The following is a 21,056-nucleotide window of genomic DNA, read 5'->3' on the forward strand; positions in this document are numbered from 1 at the left end:
AGAGTCTCTTTCGATTAGTATGTGTATGCGTATAGCTCCTTGATAGTGTGAGTAAGAGTAGTGTGTGTGTGCGTTTGTGTGTGTGTAGGTGTATGTTTCACTGTGTGTAATTGGTGTGCTCTCGAGCGCACGTGCAGCGAAGATGGTCGAGGAATTTCTGGAGAAGTTGCCCGAAATCGACACACGATACGAGGTGAGTGCCCGCCCCCCTTCCCCTCCTCTACAGCTTATACAGCTTATACACCTTTACCCTGTAGCCTGTACCCTCGCTGCCATAGCAATATGGTCCATTTCCCATTGTAATACTCCTCGTACCACAAGGCTCTGTGTGTGCTCTGTGCTCTCGTTTATTTTTTAATCACATTGCCAGGGCTTTGTTGTGTCCCCCATTGCTGCAACATCCACCTGCTGCTGCTGCTGCTGCCTCTTTGCCTCCCTTTGGCTGCCAAAGCAAATAACCAACGGCGGCTTTTGTTTTTAGCCCAAGCACCTGGCCAACATCCTGGCAAGCAGGCAAGCTGGCAGGCAGGCAAGCAGGCAGGCAAGGCAGCCTTCCTGCTGTTTGTTCTTGTGTTCAAATTACATTTCCCTACACACGAATTCGCATTATGCCGAGCACAGACAGCAGCGGGAGATGCCGGATATTTAATCAGTTCTGCTGTCTATCTGTCTGTCTGTTGCTGCAACATGCTGCACTTGGACGGCACTCGTTTTCCCCAGTGGAGACCCACCTGAGGCGCACACACACACACAGAATCCTTTGTCCCTAAGCTTTTTCTCCAAATATTTGTTTTACCGTTGACTTGGCTACGGATTCCGAGCTTAAGTCCAGGACGGGGTCAACAGCCAGATCTGTGGGCTAGAGAATCCTCAATATACTGTGATATAAAGATATGTTTAAAAGGTATTACAGATGGATTCACATCAAGGATAGGATAGGGAAGGGTTCTAATTATGTCCTCGGATGGGCCAATCCTTCGGCTAATCTTCTGCCACTCATGGTAGACAAGTTTCCCATTACACTTGTTGTTCCGGGCCGGGCCAAGAGCGTGCACACACGCATACACCCAAGAGGGTTCTGGTTCTTGTTCTGGCCAACAACTTGAAAGGCAATTAGCGCACTTTTCCCCGCTGTCTCTCTAGGACTCGGGGCTGGGCTTGGCCTGGCTTAGTGGGGCATGGCTCTGGGCGTTGGCCTACGGGCTTCGGGATTGGGTTCGGGGGTTCATGGCCAACAGTTTAGCGAGCACATTAACTTTATTAGCGCGATACAATTGGGTGGGTAAACACACACTAACCCTCGCTGAGGAGTCAACACAGTGTGTGTGGGTCTGTGTGTTTGTGTAGATAATTATGCGGCACACACAGTGCGAACAATAGCCCTTTATGCCCCACAAAACAAGCCGCAGACAATGGCTCGAGGAAAAACTAATAAACAAGAACTGAGACATCACACATGCACAGGACACGACCGTCACCGTCACCGTCAACGCTATTCGCCATCGCCATCGCCATCGCCATTGCGATCAATAAAAATTAATTATTCAATATACTTTTACTTGTACATTCTCGTAGTATAGGGCTACATGCCATCCGCGTTTCCTTCACACTAATCTCACCCAATGGCTTATTTATGGCCCCATCTGCCCCATCCCATATGTGGTGCGGTTGCGTGTGCGGCGGCACATCCTGTGGCATAGGCCTATCCTTTTGTGTGCGACTTCCAGTTGCGGTTGTCAGTTGTCCTCGTCGTGGTCGTGGCCGTGTTCTCGCAACAGTATACATCCGTTAATTTGCATGACAAAGTAGACCCGAACAGTCCAACGCCAGGAACTCAGGAGCCTATATTCCAGAAGTCAACAGCCAGCAGCCATCAGCCAGAAACCAGAACCCAGGGATATCCAGGAAAAGCAACGCGCGGGCAGGCAGCAAAGATGGGGCCAATGGTAAGGGGGCCACGGACAGACAAGTAAATGAAAATGTTTACAGTTACACAGGCAATTCAAACCGAAAAAAAAGAAAGAAAAATAAAACAGAGAGGGGCCAGAAGGAGGTACTCGTATGTAGACAGCGTGCGAAAAAAACCTCAATTCCAGGTGGACATGGGACATTTATTCCCGTGTATTTGTCCTCGTCATTGCAATGGCATTTAATTAAATCGGAGTTCGGGGACGAAGCCAAAATGAAATCAAATTGACAGCAAAAACTTTTTGACAGACCTCATCAGCATCATCAGCAGCAGCAGCAGCAGCGGCAGCAAGAGCATCAGCAGAGGCTGTGGCAGAGTGGCAGAGTGGCAGCAGCAGCAATCAAGTGGATTCGAAGCAGTCAAAGGAGGAGACCGAGGAGTAGTGATTGCAATGTGCTGACATCCTCTTATCAAAACTTTGCCAAGAATTTGCAGCTCGGATTTATGCAAATTGCAAACAAGCCACAGTGGCAACAGTGGGAGGCGCATAGCCCGCATGGCCTGCATTCGAAACAGTTGGCGGAACGGGCAAATATTTGCTCAAAATCAGACAAAGAGAAGTGGAAAGCATAGTTAGAGATGCTCCATATCTCGGAATATTCCATTGGCGGTTTGCCTGCCAGTAGTTGATTCCTGATAATAAACGAATTCTATTATCCTTGAATGATTTTCGAATTAATTTGTCTTTCAAGAGCTTTGTCAATGTCTCTTTCGAGAGATTTATTTAGGGCAATTTTCACTGTACAAATGTACATTGAATATTTATTCCGAACCATTAATACATTTTATTCTCAATTGAACACATATCTTTCTTTCATAATTTGTCGTTTATTTATGTATATATATACATATTTCTATGTGCTTCAATTAACATATTTTTGTGATTACTTTTTGTAGATTTTTCTTTGTAGCTTAATTTAAATGTTAATTTTTATAGGTTTTTTTCTCATTTTTATTTGGAATTTATGTATTAATTTGCAATGATTTTTATTGAAGGGCTTGCCCTGCTGTAGCTGAAAGTTGCAGTTTATTTTAATTCCGAATATTTGATTACATTTATACAGATGTTCATAAATAAGAGTTTTCCTGCCAGCACTTGCCGTGTATTTTCTCATATTCGTTCCGCATTTACATATGTATGCTTTCGTAGCAGTTTTAACTGTGGCCCAAACGGGCAAATCCTCGTATTTATGCAGTTTACTTTGGGCGGAAGGAGAGGAAGGAGGAGTGGCTCGAGGCAGCGAAGAGACAACAAAAGACGGAACTTCAATTAAAGCTCAACTAAAAGTACAATGATATTTGGTGTTGTTCTTTGTTTTATATTGGCTTTAATCAAAAATTGCACAGAATAGCAGTTGCCCGTACATACATATGTATGTATGGTAAAATCATTCCATTCGGAATGTTTATTATTAATTTATACTGGTGTTCCACTGTGTCGCAATTTATATTTAATTAAAGTTTGTTTATTTGCAAACAAAAAGCAATTTTGGCAACATTTTAATTGAAGCCCAACCCAGAGTGTGCCACAGACACAGACACAGGCACAGCTGCTGAACCTGCAACTGCACCTGCACCTGCACCTGCACCTGTGTATGCTCCTTTACCTGCCCAGAGGCAGCTTCCCTCAGTGTGCTATCCGAGTACTCATCGGATGGATATCTGGCAGTGCCACTGCCTCTGCTACTGCTACTGCTCGTATTTGTATGTACAAGCGGCAGTTACTATCTGGCAAAGTGCCAGCAAACAGTGTGCCCGACGACATCGTTGAAAGTTTGTCACATTTCGGCAGGAAAACATTTTCAATATGCAAAGGCCGTTAATATGACAGCCAAAAAGGGAAGCAGCAGGCAGCAGGCAGCAGAGGGGAGTCCTCTCCGCATAGGACTCATGCATTTAAAATTGCTACTGTTTTATGGGATTCGAATGGGAGAGACAGACACTCACTCTATATATCTGTCTCGAGCACGTGGCGTATGCGTAATATGCTGCATAATGCGTGTTTAGATCAAAATTGAATTGCGCATTCTACATGTCGAATACGAATACGAATACGAATACGAATACGTGATGTGCTCAGCCGTGGCTTCCCCTATTTGGGTTTTGCTGCATTGTCCAAATGATTCGTGATTTTTCCTGATGTTTTGTTTGTGCCAATGACGATGACGGGGCAACATTTCCAACAGATTTTCCCCTGCCTCTCTGCAGAGATTTTCACAGTAAATATTACTGTGATTTGCACTGCGGCTGGCGCCAGCAAATGATCATCAATCAAACTACGAGTATTATTGCCGAAATAAATTATTAAAGAGGGACTGCAGGTCATCCGGATAAATGAAAATTAATATTTATACAGCTCGAATTTATTGTATTTCGCCTTTCTCTTTTGTTTGTTTATTCTCCTTCACCCTCTCCATCTCTGTCTGTTGAAATTCTCTTTGGGAAATTGAAAGATTATGCCATACATTTCGCTCGTTCCATCCGTTGTATGGCCGTAAGTCTTGGCCCGTCTGTTGGGAAGCTGGGAGTGCATTCCAGAGCAATTCGTCGGGTAATACCGCACTGTTTCCCCCCTTGGCCAATGGCTAACCAGCGGCTCAAATGCGTTTATTACCCAGCTAATCCTGTAAATTCATTAATAAATGTCTACGCGAGCGGCGAGCATAATCCATTTCCATCAGAAAACCACTGGCCCGGAGCCGGAGCGGAGCCGGCCCTGGTTCGGTGCTGGTCCTGTGCTCTGGGAAACACTCCGCTGACTGCACACAATACCCGAGTATGTATATCCAATAGAATATATCACGGCTGGCTGGGCAGCAGCATCAGCAGCAACATCTGTTCCGGCTCCAGCCTCAGCTGCTGCTGCTCTTCCGGCTCCTGATTCTGATTCTGGTCCTGCTGCTGCTCTTCCGCTGCTCCCTGCAGCTGGGAAACCAAACAAAGTGCCAGGCCAGGCCAAAAAAAAAACGATCAAAGAAAAACCGCATACAGAAAATGCTTTTGTTAGCACTTCAACGGGGCCCAGAGAGGGGTGGGAGTGGGGTGGGGGAGTGCCCCCCAATTTATCCACTTCATTTTTCGGGGAAAAACCGCAACACATAGAATATCAAGTGAGGGACCAACAAAAAGGCCAACACGAGTGTGTCAAAACCGAAGCAGACAATTAAAAGTGGGCGAAAAAAATATGAAATGTTTTTCTCTCCTCACTTTGGCTGCAGGACATCCCAGGGTTTTGGGAATACATACATACGTATAAATGCAATTTGGCTGCCGTTTTCCTAATTAAGTTTCCACACAGCAATCGCTTCATGCTTTTTCCTTCCTTCCTTCTTGTTTCGTTATAAATTCGGGGATTGTTTTGGGGGATATATGAGATGGGTACGGGGATGGGTATCTGTATGGGAATGGGATCGTTGGGTTGTATGTTGAAGTGAAAAACCCCATAAAACTCTTCCGATAAGCAGGCGGCAAACATATTGCCGCCGAGCTGCCAGCATGAGCATGATTGATGACAGTTCTCGTTGTTTTTTGTGTGTTGTTTTTGTGTTTGCTTTTGTTTTTGCTTTTGCGTTCCTCTGTGTTTGTGTTTGATGTTGCCTTTTGCAGGATATTGTGCCGATGGAACAAGTGAGCTCGATGGTCTCCAACGGCGGCGGCAGCGTGACCATGCAGCGCGACGATGAATACCGAAACCGCATCATGAAAAGTAAGTGTGTCACACAGCGCCCCCACCTCCTGCCCCCCGCCCCACTCACACACACACACACATAGTCCGAACGACATATTACAGACCTGTCCGCAAATCCCATTCCATTTCCATTTGCCCCCCGTTACACGGCCGAATCTTATAGAGAGGAACGACGACTATCCCTGACCCACTGGCTTTGCAGTTGACATACTTAGTTAAATCCCAACCACCATTTCCACCATTTCCCCTCATTTCCCTCCCCCCCCGCATTTCAACCACCGTCATCGCCAGTTTCCAGAAGCCTGCTGCCTACCTCCAGCTGGGGCAAATAAATAGCGTTTCACATTTCGCTTAACCGTTTTTGCATCCCCCTTCAGCGCCTCCAGCGTCCCGTCTTTGCATGCCACACAGTCACACACTCACACACGCTGCGGCATGGCTGTGCGCCTTACTCTTAGCCTAGATTTAAGCCAAGCGTAGATGCAACCGCAATTTCCACAAACATTTCTAAATACACATATCCACCTCCACATCCACCTAGAATATACATACATATATGAGCATTAGTCTGTAATTTGTAAATCTGTCATGACTAACCAGTTTTTCTTCCTTTAAATTATGTATACAATATATGTATATATAATAACAAACAAACAAACAAACAAACAAACAAACGTATATATCATTCATGATGCTTGTTGCCCAACAAATTCGACGAATTTGGAACCGCTCTCTGTACAAATTTGCATATCAAATACAAATCGAATCGAAAATCGAAAAATCGCAATATATTCAACCAAAAATCAACCAAAAATCAACCGAAAATCAACCAAAAATCAACTAACCAAAAATGAACGCTTCTCTCTCACATCTCCTCCATCTGTAGTACGTAGACTTGGTGAGTCCAAAAATAGTATTAATATTTTGAATAAACTGCATTTGCATATGAATTTTTGCTTTTAACTTCCAAAATGTACATATATCATAGCTTTATCTAATTGCATTTGTCGAGTGTAAGTATTATTTCATTTGCAATTGAGATAATTTGGCCGAAAATTAAGTTTTGAGTGCACAAAATGAAATATTTACAAGAGCACGGATTGCTCTCCAGTGTGCCACTCCAGCCATGGCTTGTGGGCTGGCAATGTGCGTGCAATCTCTATCTCTCTCTCTGTGTGTGTGTGTGTGTGTGGTGTATCTGTGTATCCATGCAGCTGTGCATGTGCATGGCTGTATGAAATGCATTAGCATTACATTCATACGGATACACACACTCGCATTCATGGACCGAGAGTTTGCCGCAACCAAAAGGAAATGGTCTCTCGGGGCGTATACTTAATATTTGTTATATATGCACGGGCGCGGGCCAGTGAGCATATCCTGTGTCTGCCTCTGTGGCTGATGCTCCTCCTGCCAAAGGCACTCCGCACTGTCTGACAGCTTCATTTGTGCCCCCTGGCCGACCCAGAACCTCATTAACCATAATGCTGACCTGCCCTGTAAATTACAGACGGGCAAAGGAAACCCCGGGAATCCCAACGAAAGGGACAGCATATTTCATCATTAGTTAATTTGGGTCTGTCTCCTTTCCTTTCCTCTCCTTTCCTTCGTTTCGCTCCTTTCTAATGTTCGTGCCACAAATTTAGCATAAACTTGGCATTTAGCAGCGGCCGACATCCGACATCCGACAGGGAAAACAAAAGTAAGAAACAAATCATTTGCAGGGCCTGAGCGAAGCTCAATGACAAAAGAAAAGAAAGGCCAACTAAAAGAAATTAAAAATGCCTGGCTGAGCGCAGAGTCTGTCCCCATGGAAACCCTGTCCTCGGCGAAGGATTGCCATGCCCCGTGGGGCATTGCTTGCCAACAAATGCAGCAGCAGCCGCAACAGCAACAGCAGCCCCAGCAGCCAGACCAGAGATCCACTAGGAATACTTGAGAGCTCTCGGTTCAATGCACTGGCTGCTGCAGCAAAAGTTAAGAAAATCGCCCTCAGACTCGAAAGACACATGGCAAATCTATTATGTCCTTTAGAGAGCAACTTAGAGGAGGATACCAAAAACTTTAGTTATGAGTTTTTTCCCCTTGCTCCTACCCCTACCCCTACCATACCCTGCCCTACCCCGTCCCGGAAGAAATAATAAAATAAATGTCTGAGCAATTTCTTCCGTTCCCCCCGTTCGCCTTCGGATTCAAATGATACGTTTTGAAGCACCCTCCTCCGATGCGCACCGCACAGAGATTTTTCCACAACTTTTCCAACGGATGCGATGCGAATGCCGCTCGAAAGTTGCCATTTTAGCTTCAAGTTGCTTCAAGTGTAAGGATATTGCATATCGATCAGATCCAGGTCTCTACGTGTGTATGTGTGTGTCCCCTTTGGGGCCGGAAACAAGGCATTTAAATGCTGGAAATTGAGTATTCAGGCGATTCAAGCGATTTGCTGGCCAACTTACCATTGCCATTGTTTGTCTTAGAGTCGGGGTTTTAACCCGATTAGAAGCTTACAAAAAAACCTAAAAATCCCATTAATTAGGACAACATCAGAGTCGTGTTCTTTTGTTTAACTGCTCGCCAGTTTAGCTGCCATTAAAGCACAATAATAGGTCCTGTCAGAGTCTCACTCTCTCTCTCTCTCTCTCTCTACCTCGCTCTGCCTCTCTCTGTCTGTCTGTCTGTCTGCTGTTAGTCTGTCTGCTGTTAGTCTCTGGCATCTGGCCAAGCAATGACAATATGGCCAAAGTGGCTTCTCCTTCTCCCAGTCACTGGCTCTATCTCTACGTGTCTCTGTGTCGCTGTCTGGGCTGCAGGGCACAAAGGCAACGCAGCCCAGAAAATGACGCATTTGGGGTGCAAGTGCCTCGTGTGGCCTCATGCGGAAGTTGTTAATTTGACGCACAAAAGGCAAATGGCGATGGCTATGGCCAAAACGGGCACAAGTGCCGTCAGCAGCAGCAACAGCAGCAGCAGCAAGAGGAGGCATGGCCTGGGTGCAACAGGACGAACACGTATTGCCGTAATTACAACCATGACTGGCGGCCATTAGGCGCTTTAGCTCGTCGAAAGCTCTAGACTGCGGCTCCAAGGCAGTCTTCTGGGGTGTGCAACTTTGGACTTTGGACAACTTGTTGCAATACAGCGACGCTTTGGCCTGGCTGGCTTTCTTTATGGGCAAAGTGCAGCCAACAAATGGGGTCACGGTACAAGCCCAGCACTAATTGGCGTAATTTAATATCAATTAGAACACAAGTTTTTCCCGTAATATCAGCCGTTGCTTAAGCATTCATTTATGCATTGTTTAAGCAATACCCCATATAGATTTACATATTTGAGGAGGCCCTTTGCTGAAGCTGAAAGTTGTGGCGAAAGTTGAACCCCATCGGGGGGCTTATAGCGATACCAATGAGTATGAACTGCCTATCGCCTTTCAAATATTTACAATTCAATTTTACAAGCACAACGATAACGAGCCAAAAGGCAGGCAGGACGAAGGACGAAGGACGAGGGAACTGCTCAGGAACTGAGGACCATATTAAATATTCAGGCTTATGCAAGCATGTAAATGCCAAAACGAGAAGGAGCCGAGAGGAGTCCTTGCGTGACTTTCACTGCCTGATGGCTGCAGCCCACGGGAGCAACCGGTTGAAAGTCGTCGTCGTCGTCGTCGTCGTCGTCGACGTCGTCAACACAGTTTCTTTGGTGTTGTTGTGACTGCATGCAAAAATGGCCTACTTGCTGGCCAAGCGCAAGGTATATTGAATGAAAGGTGAGGCAGTACCACACATAGATCTGCATAGAAATCGTAGAACACAAAAGAAACGGGGCTCTTGCTGACCAATAGTGGCCCTTATCCACACTCAGAGAAAAATGGCATAGCAAAAAGAAACACAAACATATTTAAATCAAATATTCCATTTTGTAATGCAAAGCATAGTGAAATTATATAGAATTCACTTTGACTTAAGCACAAAATATATTGGAAAGTCCTTACCATAAATATAAATATGAAGATATTTAATTTAAATATAAGATATATATATTTTCCTCTCCTATTAAGAATCTATTGTGACACATTTTTTAATTTAAGTATCTATTTGATTCTCAGGATGTAGGGTTTTCTCTGGGTGTAGGATTACCTCACCCTATATTCAATATAGCTTGGCCCAAACATAGCAAGAAATAGAATGAGACGCCCACAGAGGCAGAGACAGACAGACAGACAGACAGATAGACAGACGGACAGACAGATGCGACAGTTGACAACGCGGTCGAGTTGGCTTGAGTCGACTTGACTTGACTTGCCACTGATGCACAGGAGCGGCCTGTGGCAGCAGGCTACAGCGGCAGCCAAATGAACAGTGGCATAATGAAGCAGAAGCCGCTGTTAGTTGGAACAAGCAAGGAACAAGCCACAGATATAAGTAGGGAGGGTTCCGGTGTGGGGGCTAATGCATATATATAATATATTGCATAATATGTATATATTTTTGGGGGATGGCTCTTTCATCTATCGTAAACTAGTTCGAGGCTGTCCTTTACAACAATGGAAGCAGCACAGAACAGCGCAGCGCTGAGAGAACATCTGTCTCTGGCCATCCGGCGGCAGTGCACATCCTGCATCCTTGTGCTGAAAACCTGAGCGGAAAGCGGAAAGCGAACAGCAATTCTCGAACTATTAACTTGTCCACTGTCAATGGCAATTAGCATAAATTTACTTGTCTCTCGGCTCCTCCTCTCCCTCTGCCCCGGCCAATCCTTGGGTCGGTCGACCCTCTGTCATTGTGTGTACACAGTGGCCACCCTCAGCCCATGAGCAGGCAGGCAGGCAGGCAGGCAGGCAGGACACTCGATAAATACATAAATAAATTAAAAAACATTCGCTGGGCCATCGTTCAGTACAAGTTGGTCTATAAACAACGCCGGACACAGTGCCAGAGGAGCGGATAGCGGACTAGCGCAAAGGAGCTGCCAGCAAACAGAACCAGGACGTTGCATGCCCCAGGCGTGTGGCTATTAAATTAGTTTTCCGTGTTTTGCGTGTTCAGTGTGTGCCCCCGCGCCCCAAAATGAGCCCCGTCGACAGCAACAGCAACGGCAGCCGGAACGCCATCTTACGTACGGTTCTCCCCCGACAGACCCGACAGTCGTCGTAGTTTCGCTTATTGTTGATGTGGTATTTATGACCGAGTCCGGAGTCCGGAGTCCGGAGTCCGGAGTGCCCCTGACTCCGTCTTTCTTGTTGTGGTAGCTTAAGTGAGGAGTGTGGAGTGGACTCGTTGATGCCTGATGCCCTTCTTTGTGGCAGAGGCAGAGCCAAAGTTTTGTGCCCGAGAAACTTTTTAATAGAGTTTTCTTAGCTGGGGCTGTGCGGTGAGGCGGGATTTAAAGCGCAAATTAAATAAAACCGAAAAGCGAAAACCCAAAACCCAAAACCGAAAGAGAGGACAAAACTTTGTGCACCAAAAAGTTGTGCAACAAAAGTTGTGCGTGAGCGTGAATGCAACTTGTGGCAATTAGCAAGTGGATACTCTCTCTCTCTCTCTCTCTCTCTACCTATCTCTGTGTTCTGTGGCAGCAGTGCCAAAGGCCCCACCATATCGGACCGCACGGACAGCCTCTGGCAGACGACTGCCAGCAGCATGCAACAGCAGCCACCGCAGCGGCATGCACGACCTGCACCCCAGTACCAGCACCACAATCAGCTCCCACTGCACCACCAGTCGCAGTCGCAGTCCCAGCACCAGCACCAATCCCCGCACCACCATGCACCACGCACCAACGGACGCCACATAATGCTGGGTGGCAGCAACCACAGCAGCCAGCGCGAGGCGAGCGTGTCGCCGCGGCGGGTGGCACTCGACACCACCGCATCGGGCTCCACCAGCGGCTTTGGTTTCAGTCGAGGTAAGCAGCCGTCCTTCCATGCAGAATTATCCGATCCGATCTGCCCGCAATCCCCCAACAATAATTTATAATCCCAGTCCCCCAATCCTCTATCTCTGTGTGCGGCGTCTTTAAATTGCTTGGCTTTTAATTAAATCTCCTTAAACGACAAACGACCCACCCGCAAAGAGAGGTGGCTCCACGGGGCTCGAGCGGGAAGGGGGAAGGGGCGGAGTGCGGGGGAAAAGGGAAAAGCGCATTCAACTGAAATATGTAGGTTTGGAAACTGCCGAGGCGTGTGTTCGCCAGCGACAAGTGGAAATGGAGGGGAAATGGAATCGGAATGGAACTGGAACTGGTGTGCAGTGCAGTGCAGTGGCTGGGCGTGGCTTCCGCCACATGCAGAGCCACATCCGTCCGCCATAATTAAGTTTTAACCCCATGCTGAAGCCATATTCCCTTACTCTTACCCTTAGCGCCTGCCTCCAGCTCTGTGCCACCCAGTTGCACTTTAATTGATTTCGAAGCGGAATTCCAGCGTTATCAGCATTTGAACTGTTTGCAGCTGTCGCTCCTCCGCACAGACCCGGCTTTGATCGCGCTTCGGCCACACACAATGGCCGGCTGTAATTAATTCTCGTCTGTGGCCGGACCAGAAGCTGACCTCAGCCAAAGCCCCGCTTTGAGCCACAAAAGTTATTAATTATGGCTCCAAAGGGTACGCTTATCGAAATCAACATGTAAACAGGAGTAATGACCGCACAATGAAGGAGAGGAGAGGCAAAAAATTCACTGCACTGCCAGGGGAAAAAAATGTACAAACTGAAGTTAAACGATGGGGAAAAAAACATCATTAAAGTTGGGGGGAAACTTTTAATCATTAAATTGAAAGTTGAACCCTCGACAAAATCCAATCCTCGAAATTAAAGCGAAAGAATGGTGGGTGAAAAATTTATAACCGAGACTTAAGCACATGTTTTGTGGCTAACACGAAGGGCTGTATGTTGTTTCATGAAATTTTAACCACAGAAAAAGTCATTTGTATATATTCAATGGCCTGTTAAGTGGAACAACACCGTTTCTTATAGAAACCGAAGGGAACTGAAGGAAACCTTACACGATTCAAATTCAAAACTCTATTTAAAAAGTAATCAAAAATCAATTGAAGTGCATAGAAACTAGGCTGATTAATCTACACTGAAAGAAAACTAATCTAAAGGGGATAACTGAAAGTTGGCAAAATCTTTCCTGCGGGAGACAAAGCGGAGCTCAAGTTGGGAAAACTTTTCCACAATGAAGCAGAAGCCAAACCTCTTGGAAACTGTTGCTAAAAGGAAACTCAAGTTAAACATATAACCGGAAGTTCAACAAATTGTTGACCATGGAAATACATTTGAAAACAAACATTATTCAAGTTTCACTGGAACTTTCTCCGAGTAAATTGAAAAAAAAGAGAAAGAAAATCAATTAAATTGGAGTGCTCGGATGACATTGGTCATGCCATGCCAGGCATATGTCCGTATAATAAACTTTACGAGTATGTGACGCGCTTTATACTCGCATATCCCCATCGCAGCACCAAAAAAGAAAGAGACAGGGGCCGCTGCCGCTGCCGCGCGAGGGACAGAGAAAGAGAGAGTAATACACACAGAGAAAGAGACATCAATATTTCATGGCTCGCTGGAACAGAGCAGCAAGCAGCAGCAAAGCGACATTATCGGGAAAACGTGGCAAAAGATAGTCGCAAAAAAAAAACGAAAGAGGAGGAAAGGCCGAAGGGAAAATAAGCAAAAAGACAGAGGACAAAAAAAAAGGGAAAAGGACACAATGTTCGACATTTGGACAGGCGGCGGCGGAGGCGACACCGACGACTGGCGCCGCTTGCCATTCATTCATTGTGCGGCCAAGAGGACGGGGATCCCAAGAGCAAAAGTGCGATTCATCCATTGATAAAGTCCGACGAGTAGCAGCACCAGAAACAGTATCACAGCCGGAGCCGGAGCCAGAGCCAGAGCCAGTGGAAGGACCCTGAACGTTGAATTATTGGCAAGCATTTGGTCAGGATTTTCATTTCGCTTTTCATTTTATTGCCAAGGAATGCGTCGGTCGGTCGTTTCTCGACTGTCGTGCCTCGGTGTGTGATTATGAACTATTGATTGGCCGATAGTCGGCTCTGACACTCGACTAGACGGAATTCATATTCCCCAACTAATAAGGGGCCAGTGATTGGCGGCTAAAAGTGACCTGCAATTACCGCTACCAGCACAGACCAAGCCACAGATACAGAGATACCACCAGAAAAACAGTGGCCTTTCCAAGCCACATGCAACTTTAACTAGGGCTCAATCCACACCCACACCCACTCCCACTGCCACTGTCACTGAAAGAGAGACAGAGAGAGAGAGAGTGAGTGAGTGAGGAAGGCTGGGGCCTGGGGGCCAATCAGCTTCATAAACTGAATGTCCATATTTCATTCATTCATGTCGAATAAATTTTTTTTGCCATGGCCATTCATATTTTATGAGTGCGAAAGGAGCAGCGGGGCCATAATACTGACGAATATACGAGTACGAGTACGAGTGCGACTACGTCTGTCTGTCCGTCTGTGAATCTCTCTGACTGCCTTTTTGCGAGTCCATCCGGAATTCTCTTTCCAGCTAGAGCTGGTAAATTGATTCGGCGTGGGGCTCAAAGAACGCACCATCCGAAGCACTCATCGTGTTTGTCCGCTTCCTCAAGTGTTACTCAATTGCCAGGCTCATTCAACAATGTTGCAACAAGCCGCAGAGCTACATCCTAGTTCCTAGTCGTACTTGTGGCAATGTTCAAGAAAACTTTGCTAAACTTTCTCCCCCCCCCCCCCCCCCCCCCCCCACGTAATGGTGGCAAAAGAGAGGACATGTGGCAGGCGGCAGCGGTGGGGCGCAAACAAACAAAGACCCAATGTGTTTGTTTGCCCGAGTGTTGTCTCGAGCGAAAGCCGGCTGAAAAACTTTCACTGCGAGAGCTGTCGGGGCGACAGGGACAGTGACCTCATACACATATGACAATAATTCGACGCACACACACACAAACACACAAGAGATAAAGGGAAACCGCTGCGCCCCAGCCCCTCCCCAGCCCCCCGGGAAAAGGGCAAACGTCAACAATTGAGAGTGAGTGCGAGGCAGGAAAGAGGAAAGAGCTGCAGAGGATGGGAGATGGCAGATGGCAGATGGGAGACAGGGATCTCATATCTCGCTCTCTGCCTGACCCCTCTGACCCCTTGCCGGGGGCCTCGACAATTGCATGGACATGGACCATTGTGCGAGCAGTTGTGCCCTCCCCCCCCCCCCCCCGTTCCGTTCCACCTTCCTCGCTCTGGACGTGCTGCTACACTTCCGTTTGCAGTTAAGTGCGACATATTTGCCTGGCTAATTTCGCACACACATACCAGCAGTGCCGCAGGACTCACGGTTCACAGTCCTGGACACACATACAGAAACTGGAACTCGAAATTTCCCAGTGACATCATTCGCTAGTCATCGTTTTCCTCTGGCACTCCCCCTCCTCCTCCTCCTCCTACTCCCACTTCTGCCAGCAATCCTTTACGCCTCGTTTCGCAAGGACAAATTGTGCTTATGGTTTTTGCGGTTTTGTTTCTGGCTTTGCCATACAACAGCTTAGGCCCTCGACGAGGAGTCCGGTCAGTCCTTCGATGGGGAGGGTGTCCTCCGCTCTGTTTTTATGCTTGTCTATAAAAATTGCGTATGGGGCGGGACTCACTTAAACTTCAGTCATTTGGCTCTGCGGCAAAAAGAACTCTCTTCGGCCAGCCGTTGCCACGTTCCAGATCTCCCACCCACTGTCTCCCTCTCTGATAGCATATTTAACCTTTGATGGTACCCACACACGCACACACAAACACACACACACTCGCTAAGTACGAGGCATGTATTCCCTTACCAGATTGCGATTACAATCTAGGCCCTAATGTGTTTGTTTGCACGTGTGCCACCCAGGCACACGGCCATAATCCCAGACCGCACTGATTGCCCCATAATAAAGTACGAGCAGAGCCCCGGACAGGGCTCTTCGAGTGGTGCTATTTGTCTTGGATTGGGGCAGGCTTATGCTAACGGGAATATGGCAATACCCAAATCAATTCGCACATTAATCAGCTGCCAGAAAGATTAATTAACTGGAGGGGCACACACAAGAGAGTGGAGTGCCAGCCCGCTCCGCTCCGCTCTGCTCCGATCCATCCGATCCGATCCGTTGTGGAGTGGAGTGGCCTGAATGAATGTCAAACATAATGACACACTCATCCGAGTGTACGCAGTGCGGTGCGACAGTTAACACGGGGCAACGGATGCCCATGCCACTTTTCCTGCCAACCCCTCTGGGGAACGGAGAGGCACTTCTCTCTCCCTGTCCCTCCCCCTGTCTCTCTCTCTCTCTCTCTCGCGCGCTCTGTTCCTTCGCCTGGCTGCCTAATGAAGCATAAATGGTAATTGACAGCTCAAAGCAAAGCTCAGGAGCTGCAGGTGACCTGAAATGCTCGACAGTTCGACAGGCTCCGAAGGAAAGTTCATTAGAAATTCGCATCCAAGCGTGCCAGCCACACACACACACACACACACATGCACACACAGGACGCCAGGATGTGTATGAATAGATGGCTCATATCATTCCACGCCAGTTGGCAAACACAAAAAAACACCAAAAGTGGAAGAGTCTCTTGTCTGACTACAAAAAGCGGTGTGGGGTTTGGGGCTTGGGGGTTGGGGGTTGGGGGTTGGGGTTGTGTGTGGCACGGCACGGCACGACTGTTGCTCGCTGAGGGTGTCATACATTTGGTTTGTCACCTGTACACACGTGCCTCCACCTCCTGTGCGGGAGGGGGTCAGGCAGCAGGGCAGCTCCAACATTATCGGCAGTCGTTAGGGTCCTCGGCACGAATGGCTTCCACTTTAGTACATTTAGTACAGTTGCTCTCACAGGAGCTAAAACTCTCTCAGTGCCCGCTCTTTCGCACATTTCCCCTGCGTGAAAAGCTTTCCCACGCGGCGGGAAAGCTTCGTTCCTGAAGTTCCTGCCGGGACAGGACCCAATGTGTGGCACAGTGCGCAAGGTCAGTGCAAGCTGAAGGAAAAAGCAGTGGCGGAAAAAGCTGAAAGCTGGAGGGGAAGCCACGAGTACACGAACTGCATCTGGGGTTTCCCTGCGAGAGTGGATGCTGGCTGCTGGCTGCTGGCGGCTGGCGGCTGGCTGCCGACTGCCGAGGAGCTGCAGCCGAGGAAAGCTCTTTGATCGTTTCGGATTCGCACGTAGAGTAATGGGCATCGACACCCGCCTGATAAGAAAGTTCCTGGTTGGTCCGTCCTCTCCTGCGTGAGGAGAGCTTTGGCCAGAGCAGGCCTCCTGCTGGCTGCGATGTATATAAAAGGATGCTCGCTGGCGGCGCACTTTCAGTTGGATTCTGAGCGAGGCCCAGGCGGCAGCACCTCTTCGAAAAGCAGCAGCAACAGCGGCAGCAGCAAAACCAGGACCCGAGAACCAAAGCAGCAGAAGCAGAAGCAGAGGCGGATCGGAAAGGCAGAAGGGAAATGGACCCAGCAGCAGTAGAGAGTGGAAAGAAAGTGCTAGGGAAACTAGCTCCTCGCAGTGGTGTGTGAATTTATGTATCTGTGTTAGTGCCAGTGCCAGTACCAGTACCAGTGCCAGTACCAGTGCCAGTGAGTGTCCTGTGTGCTGTGTGTACATATAGTTGTGGTTGCTCCAAAGGAAAAGCATCGCCGGGATGGCGTTGATGATGATGATAATGGCCGCGACTACCAGACTCATTTAGTGTATTCAAATGGAAGACTGACCCCAGAGGAAGCAGTAGGAGCAGCAGGAGCCGTAGGAGGAGGAGCAGGAGGAGCAGGAGGAGCAGGAGGGAAGAGGCAACAAATCGCACTGATTGACGCACAGCAGTCCGAACCAGCCGCCGCACTGGCGTCGTTTTGCGAACGTGGACTGATGCCCGACTCGATGATGGACATGGAGCATCGGGGGGACCATCATCAGCAGCAGCGCCACCAGCAGCCGCCGCGTATGACGATGACGGCCAGCACTAGCACCTTTGCCCCGCCGGCACCGCCAGGCGCCGCAGCTCCACCGCCCACAGACCAGAGGGATCGGGACCAGCACATCCAGCAGCACAACCACCATCAGGCCTCGTCCCCATCCACGGGCCCGATGATGCAACACCCATCGCAGCCGCAGCAGCAGTCCAATATTCAGCAGCAGCAGCCCCAGATCCGTGAGCGGGAGAACCACCAACAGCAGCAGGCACCACCGCAGCAGCAGCAGCAGCAGCAGCAACAACAACAACAGCAACAACAGCAGCAACAACAGCAGCAGCAGCAGCAACTGCAGGTGCAGCAGCAGCAGTTGCAACTGCCCGTCGGACACCATGCTCTGATGCAGCAATCGCAGCAGCAGCAGGCCATCCACCGGGCCGAGGCGCGACGAGGTGAGCATCTGGGAGCACAGTTCGCATAGGAACTTGGTGTTGTACATAGCCTGAAAACCGTTAGAGAGCTGAACTGAACTGAACTGAACGTTGGCTGAACTTGTTGCACGGTCCCCCGCGGGGCCGTCGCGTCACCGCCGATCCAGGCCACATTTTCATTATACAAAAAAAAAAATATATATATTTTTTATGGCCAAACATTTCATTAGAGCCGCCTCCAATCTGTGCTTTGCATCGCTCTGCAGGCTCATCGCTTGTGAATGTTACATATATTTTACATCCTTTTATTTCAACCCAAAATGATCGAAACTGATTTCCAGCTCTTTTGTTTGACAAAATTCTGAGATGATGAAATGAGAATGCGAATGAGAGAATGAGAATGCCAATGAGAATGCGAGTGATTGTGTGTGTATCTGGCATTTGGCTGCCCATCAGGTCACATCGGTATACATATGTACATATATATCTGCAGCTTTCCTTCAGGCAGGTCGGGTATACGGGTATACATATATACGCTGACGTTGGTAATCTCTTCATTAGTCCTGCCCAAAGGAGGCTGGAGTCCATGCTGCCACAAATAATCTCCCAGCTTAAAAAAGCGTTAGGGTCTGTTCCTTTTGCCGTTTTTCCCTTTCGCAGATCGCATTTCGCATGCAAAATTCAATCAAAAATTACTTAAACATATATAAGAAGTACTCGTACAGCAGCAGCAGGAACATAAGCAGGAGCAGTCCTACAACCAGATCCAGGACCAGGACCAGGACCAGGACCAGGACGCACAGAGCCATGCCATCTCCCCAGCAACAGCAGCAGTTTGACCCATTTTCCGAGCAAAGCTTTTGCCAGGGGCTGGTGCTGACGTATGCGTTGATATTGTACGGCAAGGGGATGGAAAAGGGGTCGAGAAGAAAGGGAGAGATGGACAGAGAGAAAGAGAGAGCTGTGGTAGGGGGAGTGGGAGTGGGAGTGGGTGTGCGAGTAGGAGTGGGGGAGTAGAGGTAGAGAGCTGTCCAACAGCCGTTGGCAGGTCATTAAAAAATTATGACCACACATTGTTCCCCCAGATTCCAGCTTCCAGCCTCCATCCTCCACTGATGTGGATGTTGTATATATTTAGCACTCTTTCTGTTCTGTCCGAGGAACAACATTCTCATTAAATAAAGGAAATCAGCCTCAGGAAAATGGCAAGCAAATACTGCACGTAACAACTGCTGGGGGGAAAACAACTCCCGTCAATTATTAATGGTTGATTCAATCCCCAGGAATCAGGTCAGAGCCGGGTCCAGGCATCAGGTGAAATAATTAATTCCACTTCCACAGCCATTCCATTCACTTAATTGCAGCAGCCAGCAGCAGGAAGAATCCTAGCTATCTTCAGCCTCACTGAGTGGCTGGCTTCCTTCTCCTTCTCCTCCTTCATCACCATCTTAAGCTCCATCTCTCTTTTAATAGAAGCAATTTAGCTATAAATCTATTAGGTCCCCGTGGTCGACATGGCGCCTCAAGGCTCCTGCGGCACACAAATCCAGAATGGCAGCTCCTCCTCCGCAGGCACATCGTTCCATCGCAATTATTTCGAAATCAATTTCAATATAAAAGTTCTGCTGTGGCTAAGAGGGTGTTTGCCAGCTTGTTGGCTTAGTCAGGTTCTGGCTCAAAGTTTTTCCTTTTACCAGTGTCGCTTTTCATGTTTTGTGTCTGAGTGTGTGTGTGTGTGTGTGTGTGTGTGTGTGTGGGGGGGGGGGGGGGAGAGCTCGTTAAAAACACTTTGCTGACGTCGTCGTAGTCGTCGTGGCTGGGTGTTGGCATTGTGGCAACTTTTCAATGAACTGTAATTGAAACTGAAATGCAAACTGTGCCGCTAATTGCCAGCAGCTGGCAGCGTTGCAGCACAAACCAGAAGACAGAAGACAGACACAGAGACCAGAAACAGCAGCAGCAGCAGCAGCAGCATTCAGAATTCAGTATTGAGAGGCATGCCCCACCACCACTGCAGTGGCAGTAGTGGTAGTAGTGGCAGCAGTGGCAGCGAGTAAATACCATTTAAATGTGTGGCATGAATAATTTATGATTTGCCTTCGGTTGTAGTTTGAGTTTTTGAGTTGCGTTCTTTGTGCATGCCCCATCCAAACCCCACCGCTGCATGTACCGTACCGCTGGCATGTCTGTAACCTATGGCTATGTAGATCGCAGGATCACAGAACACTCTCGACACTGAAGGGGAGCGACACCAAGAACCACCAAGAACCACCAACCAATCAACCAATCAATCAACCAACCAAGAACCAGCTCCCAGCGACAGCAATCCCACTCGAATTGGAGCTCGGAGCTGAGGAGCTGCGATCCAGCCAACCAACTCCCGATTAATTACTCTTGTTATTCGATTTATCGTATTCTTGCAGATACACAAGCAAAACATTCCCACGGATTTCTCTATTGTAAGTCGCACAATTTGGACAGAACAAGAACCAAGTCCCCAAGCAAAAACCCAAAAAGAAACGATCAGAAAAACAACAAAAAAGATTCCCACATTCCCAAACACGAATCAACAACCAAGAACCAACAACCAACCACACATACATACAATACACACACAGCAATTGTTCCAACTTCTATAACTACTACTATTCTATCTATAACTAAACTATCTATGACTACTATTTGATAGAATATGTATTTCATTTTATTATATACTATTTATAATAATACTCCGTATACTCCTTGTTTGTTTGTGCTTCAATGTTTTCAATGTTTTTTCCCTCTATCGCGGGGTATCCTCCTGGTCTTAAGGGGCGCCCACCTAAGTATGCTATAGATATTTTTCCAAGCGCCTCGAGCGTACAACATTTTTGACTTTTACGAGGAGGCGAGTGCCCCTCTGGGGGCGCGTCTCAAGTATCAATAAGCAGAATGGGCGACTTGTTGCCACATCACATCTCACATCTGGACACAAACTACTATTTTGTTCGGCCTCAACTTTAAGTCAGCCGAAAATCGAATCGTTTTCCCCCCCTCCC

General features: G+C 47.8%; 1 protein-coding gene across 6 annotated transcripts in view; it reads left to right on the forward strand.

The window, feature by feature from the left end:
* Positions 1-21,056, forward strand: part of LOC6599674 (band 7 protein AGAP004871) — a 35,056-nt gene continuing 14,000 nt past the window's right edge. The window contains exons 1-3 of one of the 6 annotated variants that reach the window (XM_026991552.1): positions 1-193; positions 5,576-5,679; positions 11,236-11,561. In XM_026991552.1, the coding sequence (XP_026847353.1) occupies positions 143-193; positions 5,576-5,679; positions 11,236-11,561 (481 nt within the window). In that variant the 5' untranslated portion in view covers positions 1-142. Of the gene's footprint in view, positions 194-5,575; positions 5,680-6,543; positions 6,556-11,235; positions 11,562-17,543; positions 18,040-20,441; positions 20,478-21,056 lie in introns of those variants that run through there. The other 5 variants (XM_026991554.1, XM_026991555.1, XM_026991556.1 and 2 more) reach the window with 5 other exon arrangements.

Source organism: Drosophila persimilis, unplaced genomic scaffold (assembly GCF_003286085.1).
Source record: "Drosophila persimilis strain 14011-0111.01,24,50 unplaced genomic scaffold, DperRS2 tig00000676-arrow-arrow-pilon, whole genome shotgun sequence".
NCBI lineage: Eukaryota > Metazoa > Arthropoda > Insecta > Diptera > Drosophilidae > Drosophila > Drosophila persimilis.